The sequence below is a fragment of the Silene latifolia genome, chromosome 8 (genome assembly GCF_048544455.1).
Source record: "Silene latifolia isolate original U9 population chromosome 8, ASM4854445v1, whole genome shotgun sequence".
In the NCBI taxonomy this organism is placed as follows: Eukaryota; Viridiplantae; Streptophyta; class Magnoliopsida; order Caryophyllales; family Caryophyllaceae; genus Silene; species Silene latifolia.
In genome coordinates, this window is record NC_133533.1 from 25,402,186 (window position 1) to 25,415,262 (window position 13,077).

The window sequence follows — 13,077 nt, forward strand, 5'->3', positions numbered from 1 at the left end:
AAATAATTCCCTTTTATAATTTTTTATCCAAATAACTCCCTTATAAAACTTGTTTTTCAACAAATCAACGCCTTTTCACCAGAACTAGATTTATGTTTTATAATTTGATTGATTTGTCCTTCTTATAACGTAATCCCTACCTCGCTATTATGTTTTCATAAACTGTGACCAATTCCAAATCTCTCTTAAATAAAATACACTCAAATGATGCACTCTGAACGAGGAAGAATCAAGCATAAATTCGTCGTTTTGTCTCATTTTAAAGAATAACATAGTGAGTAAACGGGTAGAATAGTAATTTGACATCTCATATAAGTGAAAAATGAAGGAAAAAACGATTTTTGGGCTAGAAAATTCAAAAATAAGTCTCATTCTGGTGAAGAGGCATTGTTTTGTATGAAAACATGTTTTAAAAGGGAGTTATTTGAATAAAAATTTATAAAAGGGAGTTATTTAAAAAAAGTCGATTATATAAAGGAGTTATTTATAATTTACTCTTTATATATTCCTAAAACAGCTTCAAATACATCACATAATAGTAGGGACGAACTTGTAATAGTTCTGTCAATAGTTTGTCTAATCAAATGATGTTTATTTGACCCGTTTTAACAGTCAAACGGATATATCTCGTCTTCAACCGGAAATTGGGTGAAAATATTTGTTCCTAGCGCGTGATCCAGAATGTGATTACAAAAGCTGTACAACACTTGATTCTCAAAATCTTAGATCCACTGCTCAACATTCATTCTCAACCCAAATCACACATCACTCCTCACTAACACTCAAAATCAAACCATTAATTTCCCCTTAATTTCAATCCCAAACAATCAAATCATTCAATCCTCAAACTTCAATCAATAAATCACTACAACTTGATACCAAATTCATCAATGGAGTCCCAAAAATTCCCACTTCAATTAAAACCTTCTTCATACCATTAACAACAACAACAATGGCTTCCAAAAAAACATCATTTCAAAAACCCTTATTCATATTCACACGAACAAACCTAATTTTACTATTTTCTCTAATAATAATCCTTGGTTTTCTATACCCATATCTGGGATTTTCCAAAGTTTCAATCTTTTCAAATACCCAATTAGGGTTTCAATCGAAATGGAGGAATTATTCACTTAAAGAAGCTGTAAATTTTGTTGGGCAAAATGGGGAAAAAACTGTGATTGTTTGTATTGTTAGTGATCCTTATTTACAGTTTTTAAATAATTGGTTGATTAGTGTTGTTAGACAAGGACATCAAGATAAAGTTTTGGTAATTGCTGAAGATTATAGTACTTTGTTTAAGGTTAATCAAAGATGGCCTGGTCATGCTGTGATTATTCCTCCTGTTCTTGAAGCTTCAGAAGCTCATAAGTTTGGATCCTTGGTAACTTCTTTGTTTTGGCTTTTTATCGATTTATTGTACCACCTTCCATTCTTCGGAAATGTTTCGTTTGCTTTTTGCACAAGGATTAAGGTTATGAGTGGAGTGGTGCGTCTCGCCAGTAAAGTTGGGTGATTTTTTGTAACAAAAACATACTCAAAATGAAAATGGGACAATTATTGTGAATATGGGGTATTTCCTGAGAATCAGGGGTAGTAATTTGGTTTAATTTCTTATATCCGACCCCCTTATCCTACAATTTGCAGGAGCGATTGAGGCATTGGGTGGTTGTTGTTGTTTAAGGGAATTGGAAATGTATTAGTTGCAGTGCAGATTGATATGATCCGGTACCACTCCAGGCAACATTATCCCCTTCAAAGCTGCATCTCAGATTCGAACACCTTGATAGTTTTCATAATTCTGTTTTATCCCTTGAAAAATGCTTATTGTGACCGGAACAGTAGCTTCTTGCACGTCAACAGTCGGGGAACCGCCCGCAAATGCGGGATCTTTCTCCATATACTTACTGGTATTCTTGATGGGTGGTCGCACCAATACAATTAAGCTGGCCTTTGTCAAACATTGGCTTGAACACTTTTGATGCATCCCTATTTTGACCATCACCTATAACCATGTGAATTTCATCGATAAACAATATGACCTTTCCTTTCGCTTGTTCAAGCTCGTGCAACACATTTTTCAGCCTCTCCCCGTATTGGCCCACAAGGGTGGCTCCAGCGTCTAACGCCACCATATCTAGTGATATAATCCTTACATTACGGAGACTTTCGGGAACTTCATCACCTCTTAAATCCGTTGAGCAAAATTAAAGGCAGACCGGTCATTCTTGGCCCTGGTCCATGACCGTTCTTGCTCAACGGATTTTAAGACATCAATTGTTGAGGGTCGTGTGGGTAAGACAACAATTGTTGAGGGTCTTGCTCAACGGATTTTAAGCGGTGGTGATGTTCCTGAAAGTCTCCTTAATATAGAGATTATATCACTAGATATGGTGACGTTAGAGGCTGGAGCCACCCTTGTGGGCCAATTCGAGGAGAGGCTGAAAAATGTGTTACACGAGGTCGAACAAGCGAAAGGAAAAGTCATATTGTTTATCGATTAAATTCACATGGTTATAGGTGATGGTCAAAATAGGGATGCAGCAAACGTGTTCAAGCCCATGCTTGCCAAAGGCCAGCTTAATTGTATTGGTGCGACCACCCATCAGAGAAAGATTCCGCATTTGCGACGCGCAAGAAGCTACAATAAGCATTCTTTGAGGGATAAAACACAAGTATGAAAACTATCATGGTGTTCGAATCTCAGGCGCAACTTTTGGTTGATGCTGCACAGCTCTCTTCGACGTTTATCAACGGTCGACTTCTGCCTGATAAAGCGATTGATGTGTTGGAGAGTGCGTATGCTGATATTCGGAGTTAGATGGGGATCCGCAATTTGCAGGAGCCCTTGAGGCACTAGATGTTGTTTTGATTTAGGTGGGGCCTTATAGAACTATAGTACCTACCATTCTTGGGTTTTTGAAATGGTGGTGTTTAAGTCTTTAAGATTGGTAGAATTTTGAAACTAGTTAGGTTTCCTGTGTGCCCTTAAAATGAATGTAGCAAATTCTTGTGATAAGTTATCAACATTGGGTAAAGTTGTTTATGTACGACCACCTTTATTGTGCTTAAGCGGGATCCTTTGAGGCGCTGGGATGATGATACAATGTTGAATGTTGGCAATTTTTAGAATTATAAGTTGTTTAAAGCCCCATGGATGTTTGCATTTTGTTGAACGAGTGAAGGTTCCTCTAACCTGAAGATTCAGTGATCATAATTTCCTTGGGAAAAGCCTTGACTGATATTTCGGTAAATAGAATATGAGTTTGATAACTAATGTTGATTGGATCATTGTTGTTTCAACTTTCAACTTACTTTCAACACAGAAGTTACTTATGTTGCTGAGCTCTAAGACTTGAGTGTGATCAATATTTTGTCTCTCTCTTATTGATGGGTTTTAAGATGTTAATTATAGTATGCATCCACGTAAAACCGTGAATACACATGAACATCTTTTCACATGTTCAACGTTTAAATTTTTTTTGCGTCCTTCAATTTTACATTCTTCTAGAGTTTTAGTGTAGACTCCTGTGGATATAGGTCTCACTAGCAGAACTAAATGTTTGCTTTAGTTATAAATCAGTAATATTCGCCTAATCATTTATGCAGGGATTCTTCAATTTTACAGCTCGGAGACCTCAGCACCTTCTAAACATATTGGAACTTGGATATAACGTTATGTACAACGATGTTGACATGGTCTGGTTAAAAGATCCATTTCCTTATTTGGAGGGAAACCATGATGTCTACTTCATGGATGATGTGGCTGCGGTATGTTGGTCACACCCTAGCTCATGCTATTTTAGTCTGCTTAGAGACTTCCAAAAGGCTTCAATTCGGCATTCAGCAATCATACTCGTCACTTGCTTTTTGGTGGATATGTAGTTTTGCACTTTTGCCATGGTTAACTGACCATAACTATTAGACAGGGCATGCACTTTTAAGAATTGTTACATGCTTCCATTTATATTGTCTTGATTTGACTCTTTGATTAACAAATGACATCAACTTTGGCCAATATTTTCTAGTAATATACAATAGCTACAACTTTTTTTAAAATTTTAATATGAAAATATTTGTTTTGATAAATCACATGTGGCCAATATAATTTTGTATCTCTACTTATTTTTGGAGGGATCAACGGTCACAGTTGATATTGGCTGTCTACCTGAGTGAAATAAAAACGATACAAATTTGATGGAGGTAGTATTATGGTTGCATATGGTGGAGACTGGAAAATACGTCATGTTCACATTTTGAGTCGTGTTGATAACCTCTGCTTTGCTTTTCTATTTGTAGTATTAATAGTGACATTTTTCATACGTTTAGGTGAAACCTCTTAATCATTCGCATGACTTACCACCTCCTGGAAAGAAGGGCCGACCTTACGTCTGCAGCTGTATGATTTTCCTCAGACCTACAGATGGTGCAAAATTAGCAATGAGAAAGTGGATTGAAGAGCTTCAAGAACAGCCATGGACCAGGGCCAAAAAAGCTAATGACCAGCCTGCCTTTAATTGGGCTTTAATGAAGAACGCGGATCAGGTTATTTTCCTCTCCTTTTTTTAGCGTACTTCCTGCCTTCCCAACAAAATGGAAGCTTGTATTTTTTTAGGGACCAAGGGTGGAGCTACAATGTTGCAACGGGGTAGCAAATGTCACCCCGATTGCCGGTATGTTGTGATTGTTAGGAAGAATAATATTTGTTGCCGCAAATATTAGTTCACGATGATAAACTTAGGTCTGTTTTTGGGTCAATATTTGTGACAAGGTGTAGTATTGGCACTATAAAATTCCGGCTGAGATATTGGGTACGCTAGACCTTAGGTTCAAACCGATCTCCCCTTTCATTGTATGGATTATTGTGTTCTTTTTTAGTAAACTAAACAGTTGCAAAAATATTGATATCCCGAAGTTTGAATCCGAGCTATGACTTAAATAAGGACTCTTGGATAAGCCGAGTGTTATTTCTTAGTCAATCAACGGTTCCACCTTTGCATTACATGAAATTTATTGTACTGCTGCTATCCCTCAAGCCAACTGATATTCGTCTCATGTACTCACTGAGTTTCTAAGGCTCTGATGTTGTTCTTGTATACTCACTGAGTTTCTATATTGACATGAAAACAGGTGGATATGTATTTACTTCCCCAGTCCGCGTTCCCGACAGGAGGATTGTACTTTAAGAACAAAACATGGGTTCGTGAAACAAAGGGCTCACATGTCATCATTCACAACAATTACATATTAGGTTTTGAGAAGAAGATAAAGCGTTTCCGTGATTATGGCCTTTGGCTTGCTGATGATTACTCTTCGGAATCTCCACTTGGGAAATTATAGAAATGTTGCAAAGGCCGATCAATGGACAAATATTGATTTGGGTTGTGCTTGTGCCAAGTTTGGAGGAGACCATCACTTTCAACGACCAACTGCCTTGTATAAACCATGAACCCATGACCAATCTTCTGAAAACTGTGACCTCTTTTTAGGCGAGGAAAACAAATGTCCCTGGGGCGGATTTGAGTTTGCAGGATATATAGACACGGCATGTAGTTTCAGGTTTGAGCATGTTGTTGGTTATCACGTTTAGGATTGGGATTAGGTATAGTTTTTCTCATGGATATGTATCCTACGGAGTACGTAACTGAAATGTATAAAATTTTGAGCTGAATATGTTGATTACTGAATCTTCTTTTTACAGTATTATGATGATTGTGCACTCAATTTGACGCATACAGTTACGGGTAGATATGATCCATATATTAAAAGTCCCATGCCGCTCAGAAAAAAAATAGAAAAGAAAATAAATGCGTCTGCCGGGAGTCGAACCCGGGTCTATTGCTTGGAAGGCAATTATCCTAACCGTTGGACTACAGACGCTTGTTGTTAATTATCAAAACCTCAGGTTATATATTTGTTGTTTTACAGAAAGAATAGACCCAACTACAAAATGAAAGGCCAAACAACAGTATCAAAGTAGTTAATGTTTTTTTATGGGTGAGCAAAAATATATGATATGGTTTTATAATACGGATATGATGCGGTATACGGTTGTAATACTCGGGAATTGTAGGAACGCTGTTGACCGATCTTGTTGACCAAACAGACCTTAGGGATGATTGGGTGAGGGATCAGACTGGTAATAAGGGGGCGTATAAGTCAGTCACTCGACCTAGCGGAGGCCACTCGGCCGAGTACCACCAATACTCGACCGAGTGGAGTCTACTCGGCCGAGTATTCCTATACTCGACCGAGTATGGCTGCTAATGACGTGTTATTATAAATGCGTGTTCGCGAGATTCATTTCTATTTTCTCATTTCCTCGACAGTTTCTCCTCCTCTAACCCTAAACCATCTCCCTCCTCTATCACTCCATAGTTGCATACCTTAAGGAAGCTAGCCTAAATCCCTACCATGGGAATATCGGGATTCGCGGAACAAGAGGGACGTGGGTGGTGGTTGTCTAGGTGGTCACCGATGTGCAAGGTTAGGTAAGTTCTGCTTTGTGTTCTCTTGTATGATCTCTTTGAGTATAGTCGTATAATAGGATACGGTTATCTTTGTTAGGGTGCTTAACGGAGTCGTGCGTGGCTATAGATGGAGTCCTTTCATGCTTTGCTATGAGGTAGGGTCTCCTACTCGCTCGGTCATTGTTAATTGAATTGAATTCTATGTTTGTATTGTGAATCATGGCTATCCGCTGATCATCGGAGTATAGTGGTTGTGGTAATATTGACGTGGTCGTGTGACAAGTGCGATGTTGTGATTGAGATTGTAGTGGAGTCACTTGCGGGAGTGGCTTCACACCCTAGTTCGCCCTCCGTGGAACCCGCCACGGGAGGGGATGTGCACATTAAGGGACGGGGGATCATGTTAGTCGCTCGTTGAGGAGAGTGGACTAGGTGGGGATGGGCTACGGTCACCTGCTTGGCGGCGAGGATTACTGTTGCGATGGGTAATGGCGGGCTACACACTTCGTGTGTAGTCGGTGTTGGTACGAGATGATGAGTGTGGGATAGTGGATGATCGACTTTTTACTTGATTGTTTTATCTTATATTTGGTTAGTCAAGATCGACCCGTGTTGTTTTGTGGTATCTGCGGTGATCCATTCGGGGGATGGTGAGCGGTTGGTTTAGCAGGTGTTGTTGATTATCTGCTTCTTTGGGATTGGAGGGATCGAGTCAATCGCTACTAATCTAGAGATGTAGAATCACAAGTGTTGTAACCATAATGTATCTTTGGAACCTTGAATGGAATGGTAATGTAATAGATGTCCTAATGATATAATATTGTTCTTATATTGTCTAATTTGATCTACCTCCTCGGGAAACCGAGATGGTGACACCGTCATACACTGGAATGGTCCTTGGTAAGGCGTTCTGGTGTACGGGGGTGTTACAAAGTGGTATCAGAGCCGACGATTTTGGAACCTGAACTAAGCAAAATAATGAACATAGGGTGTCACTTAAAATGAACCTGGTGTATGTACGTTGGGAGCCCCAGCCGATGCTAGATTTTGGGTGAGTAGGCGCCCTCATTTCAAAATCATGGCCCCATCGGACTTAAGCCAGACACGGGCAAAGGGTAGCTAGTGGGAGTCGTGAGTTGCTAAGTGTTGCGTGCTGTGTGCATCCATTGTGTGTGTATCTATTACTAGAGTGATATGTGTTAGTTAAATGTGTAGAAAAGTGGAAGTGAACATGGAATTATTGCAATGTGTGATCAATGACAACTTAATCAATTTGTTACATTTGGGACGTGTAGGTGTGGCATTATTGCATTACAAATGTGAATAAGTTGTACGTTTGGTGATTAGCAGAAGTGGAAATGATGTGATATAGAACTAAACCTGGTAATTATCGTAATTAGATTGTGACATGTGCTTTATGAGTACAATAAAGTAGTTTCTTGTAATAGTGAAGGATAAAGTGAAAGTAATGATTGTTTGGAGATGAATGTGTAGATATACGTGTTGTTGTGTGTTTACGTGGTAGGAATCAACTTTAATCGTGACGAGCCGGAATCCCGGAACTCCGAACGATGTTATTTGGTTTTGCAGGAACAGTGAAAACTTACGACCCCTTCCTTATTTCGAAGATTAGATTGAGTAGATACGAGTACTCGACCGAGTATATCAAACTCGGCCGAGTGGCAGGTTACATAACCAAGTGCCCATTTTGTTGGAATAATAATCTATTCTGAACCTCAAAACTCGACCGAGTAAGAATGGTACTCGACCGAGTATTGCACACTCGGCCGAGTATCGTAAGCACTCGACCGAGTAGTAAACACTCGGCCGAGTATTCCCAACACTCGACCGAGTATTGCTGTAGCAGGCCAATTGCGGGTTATACAAAAACCCTAAATTCGTGCCTTTCTTTCTTATTTCCGCCTCCCATCTTCATCTTTTCTTCTCTCTAAAACTCCATACTCCTCTTCTCTCAAGCTCTTGGGTACAATCTTGGTGCCACACTTGTCTTTAGTTGCCCTAACTCAGTTTAAGGTAAGATTTAAACTCAATTCCTTTATTGTTTTCAAAGATTTTGTGTATCAACATGCTATATTTCGATTTCTTGCTAAAAACAATCTGAACCTTGTCCTAAACTATTCGATTTTCGAACGTGAACACATATTGAACTTGTGTACATCTTTGGTTGATTGATTTCATGAAGTAAATTTCACTTTCTGAATTCTAGGGTAAAATAAACGAAATTCTTCTTAATTGTTGATGAGTATTGTATTTCCTGTTTTGATGCAATTTGAAACCTTAAAACTAGGTGAATTGTAAGATACATGGTGATTTCTGATAGTTTATCTTCCTAAGCTTATTCCAAAATCGATATACAAGTAGAACAGTCCGTCTTTTGTGTTCAGAACTGTCTGTGTCAATCCTTTGTTAAAAATGTTTTTCTTGCAGTATGGTGAAAACTAGAGGTTTACCCAACAAGAGATCTCGCGCGGAGGTCCAACTCGAGGTTGGGCAGGGTAGCAACGAACCGGTTGTACCGACGGTGGCGGCTCATCCATCAGTAATTTTCGCTAACTTTGATCATCGTAAGGCTTTCGTGGCTCTTATGCGTCGCCCTTTTCGCCCCACCCGTTGTGTCAACCCTAGTATTCTTGAGACTCTGGGGATTAAGGAAGACATAGTTCACATTTTCAAAATTTTGGGCATGGAGGGGTTGTATCACTTGAGAAAGAAATCATACCCTCACTTGACCCTAGAGTTTTTGAGTTCTTTTGTGTATGATAAGAAGGGAAAGACCGTCTCTTTTCGTCTCATGAATAGGGACCATGAGCTTACCATGGATGAGTTGGCTGACCATTTAGGTTTAGAGGCTGAGGAGGATGACTACCTTAGTGACGTGGCCAAGAACAGTGGCGCACCTCGCACCTACCTTATTTGACCGCGAGACCCGCCCTACCGTCGTGCCATGTTGATTAATGATATTCAAACACGTCTCCCTTCGTATGTTTCTAAGGATGTTGACCTGTCTACTTTACTCGAGAGAGGACGTGAGTAAACTCAACTCTCACGAGGTCATGCTTCTTGTGTCCTACCTTAACCCCCACCGTCGGAAACCCTTTTACTACAGTGCCCCTGGTATAGTGTGCTCTAGTCTGGAGCGCATGGCACAGTCTGAGACCCGATTTCTTGCTTGCGGGGCCATAGTGACCCGCCTGGCTCAGCGACTGGCCGACTTTGAGGCCCCACCTCCTGAGGGGAATGAGTATGTTGAGGTTGTACCTACCATGGACGCCCAGTATTGGCGTCAGAACCGATGGTTGAGGAAGTTGGATGATGGGTCGTATGCTTGGAGGGTGAGAGGGACTATGTGGATGGTGCTTCCGGACCCAGCTCATCTCCCTGTTGTTGATCATTTGGCCGAGTGGGAGCCTTGTGGCATTCCTAGGCCTGAGCCCCAGACTTACCTGATTGACCCGCGGATCCTTCTGGACTTACCGGAGCCTGTCACCGTGCCTGAGGGGCAGCAGCAGGCACCTCCCCCACCTAGGGAGCGTCGTGGAGTTAGGCAGCCTAGGGTAGACCCAGTTGTGTCCGAGCCCTCTTACTCTGTCCCCGACTCTTACCCTTACCACCCCTACCAGTTCTCGCCGTACCCTACGGTGCATGACCCTAGGATGCAGCCTCATGAGCTGGCTGAGCGGATCTCTTCTACTTTGGTGCTCCGCAACCTTCATGAGATGACCCTCAATCAGGGCATCGGGACTGATTTGGCACAGCCTGTTTGGTGGAGAGGACCAGGAGTGGATACGGGAGTGTTCCACAGTTATGGGGTGGACCCGAGTTTTTGGAGACCTCTAGTGGAGACCGAGTTTGGCTACCTCGCGGGACCGTGGGGAGCCAACTCCGGCAGTCAGCTGGGAGGGGACTACTCAGCAGCAGCAGATTTTCCAGGTGCAGGGAATTCAGGTGCAGGGACCTCTGGCGCAGGTGGCGGTGATGACATGGAGGAGGGTCCTCGTTGCTGATCTTGGATGTTAGACTGATTTAGTTGATTTCTTGGATGTTAGACTTATTTAGTGGTGATGGACTTGTTTTGTTGTGTCGGATTTATTGCCTCTTCTTTAGACGTTGCTTTCAGTATTTGGTACTTCTCGTTGGACGACTGTATTTGGCCATAAGGCCGTTAGCTAATTAATTATCGCGCGGAGACATGTTAAATGGTATGTATGTTGGGATTTGGATGTGTTTTATATTACTGTAAGGAGTGTGATGCAGGTTGACGGTAACTACACAATGTAAAATCGTTAAAACGCCCTCTGGATATGAAAACTCGGCCGAGTATACGCAGTACTCGACCGAGTAGAGCTCACTCGGCCGAGTAAACAAATATACTCGACCGAGTTTTGCTCACTCGACCGAGTAGCCCTCATACTCGGCCGAATGTTGAAGTAACAGAAGGCACAGGTGAAGTTATATGATAACAGTATAGAGGAGTGGTCCATGTCTTATCACGTTATTTTTTTTTTTTTTTTTTTTTATACCATAATAATCCTCATAGGTGAATGCTAGTTATACCATGGATTCGTGATTGAGAATGTTTTGTATTACGACGTTGCTTAGTTGTCAGGAACTTGAGTGGTTTCAGGGAGGAAGACTCGAACCATTGAAATTATGTGAAAGGTAACACCTTACGCAACCAGTGTAGTGGTTGTAATAAGTTTTATATGGAGATATGTCTGGCTACAGTGATAATTACCACAACGATTTTCGCGTCACACTGTCATTTCTCATTAATTATACGATCCGTGTCATACGTTGTTATGTTGCTGTAATGTTTTGGTCCTTAGGAGTCAAGAGTATGTAGTGTCATACTACAAGGGTATACTACAAGGGTCTACAGGTAATGTCACCGTCAGGGGCGCGTGTTAGCCTTAGTTAATAGTGAACTTCGGGGACGAAGTTCCTTTAAGAGGGGAAGAGTAATGTCGCGGAATTAAGTATTTCATGTATGTAAAACATGTGTTTAGTTATATCTATGATTTTGGAATTTCATGTATGTATGTTCATGTTCCCTTGAAGTGATAGCTTTGTTGTATTCGAGTAATATAAAGGTTATACTATACATGGATGACGGAAATCAAGTTTTATGATAAGTATTTTAATTGTGAAATATGTATTTTATTTATGAGTAAGTATTTAATTTTTATGAAATATTGGGAATTATATGTATGTTAGGCGTTCACATTCGGAGTTACTAAATTACAATTATGTTTCTTTAAGCCGCATCTATGTGTATCCAATTAATATGAAAATTATATGGTGCACGGGTGTCAAGTAATATAAAGATTCGAGTCAAATGATGATCAATGGTGTGCGTGTCCGGAATGTGGTGATTGTGTACTTATATATCGCGTGTTTGAAAGTGGTGATTGTATACTTAGTTACTCTTTATAATGTGAGTGTTGCTCTACAATGGAGTATCGCGTTGCATTTGTATATTTAATATAAGTGTGCGGAATGTGGTAGTTTACATTTGTGTATGGTTTCCTTACGTTGTGTAAAGTGTCGCAATTGCATACTCATGTAAGTATATGGGTGCATACTGTTTTGAGAATGGGTTATTGTTGGGAAAGGTAGCTGTGATAAGCGATTGTTGTTGAGTAAGATGGTTCATGGTAACGTATGGATAGTGTGAATTTGTGTGCCTTTGTGAAGGTGGTTAAGGTCATGGTACGTAAAGTCTTTTGCGGGAGTGTCGTGCGGGCTGAACTTCGGGGACGAAGTTCTTTTAAGGGGGGAAGATTGTAATACTCGGGAATTGTAGGAACGCTGTTGACCGATCTTGTTGACCAAACAGACCTTAGGGATGATTGGGTGAGGGATCGAGGCCCGGTAATAAGGGGGCGTATAAGTCAGTCACTCGACCTAGCGGAGGCCACTCGGCCGAGTACCACCAATACTCGACCGAGTGGAGTCTACTCGGCCGAGTATTCCTATACTCGACCGAGTATGGCTGCTAATGACGTGTTATTATAAATGCGTGTTCGCGAGATTCATTTCTATTTTCTCATTTCCTCGACAGTTTCTCCTCCTCTAACCCTAAACCATCTCCCTCCTCTATCACTCCATAGTTGCATACCTTAAGGAAGCTAGCCTAAATCCCTACCATGGGAATATCGGGATTCGCGGAACAAGAGGGACGTGGGTGGTGGTTGTCTAGGTGGTCACCGATGTGCAAGGTTAGGTAAGTTCTGCTTTGTGTTCTCTTGTATGATCTCTTTGAGTATAGTCGTATAATAGGATACGGTTATCTTTGTTAGGGTGCTTAACGGAGTCGTGCGTGGCTATAGATGGAGTCCTTTCATGCTTTGCTATGAGGTAGGGTCTCCCTACTCAGTCTACTGTTAATTGAATTGAATTCTATGTTTGTATTGTGAATCATGGCTATCCGCTGATCATCGGAGTATAGTGGTTGTGGTAATATTGACGTGGTCGTGTGACAGCTGCGATGTTGTGATTGAGATTGTAGTGGAGTCACTTGCGGGAGTGGCTTCACACCCTAGTTCGCCCTCCGTGGAACCCGCCACGGGAGGGGATGTGCACATTA

At 41.1% G+C, this 13,077-nt stretch overlaps 1 protein-coding gene and 1 non-coding gene across 2 annotated transcripts; one reads left to right on the forward strand and one right to left on the reverse strand.

Annotated features, from left to right (window-relative positions):
* Positions 1-676: 676 nt before the first annotated feature.
* LOC141596589 (UDP-D-xylose:L-fucose alpha-1,3-D-xylosyltransferase MGP4) lies at positions 677-5,733 on the forward strand. Its single transcript, XM_074416790.1, has 4 exons — positions 677-1,384; positions 3,610-3,771; positions 4,330-4,545; positions 5,131-5,733. The coding sequence occupies exons 1-4, from the start codon at positions 953-955 to the stop codon at positions 5,338-5,340; spliced, it is 1,020 nt and encodes a 339-aa protein (XP_074272891.1). The 5' UTR covers positions 677-952; the 3' UTR covers positions 5,341-5,733.
* Positions 5,734-5,808: 75 nt separating this feature from the next.
* On the reverse strand, positions 5,809-5,880 carry TRNAG-UCC (transfer RNA glycine (anticodon UCC)). The gene has a single exon. It is a non-coding gene; the product is annotated as a tRNA-Gly (tRNA).
* Between the last annotated feature and the right edge of the window lie 7,197 nt (positions 5,881-13,077).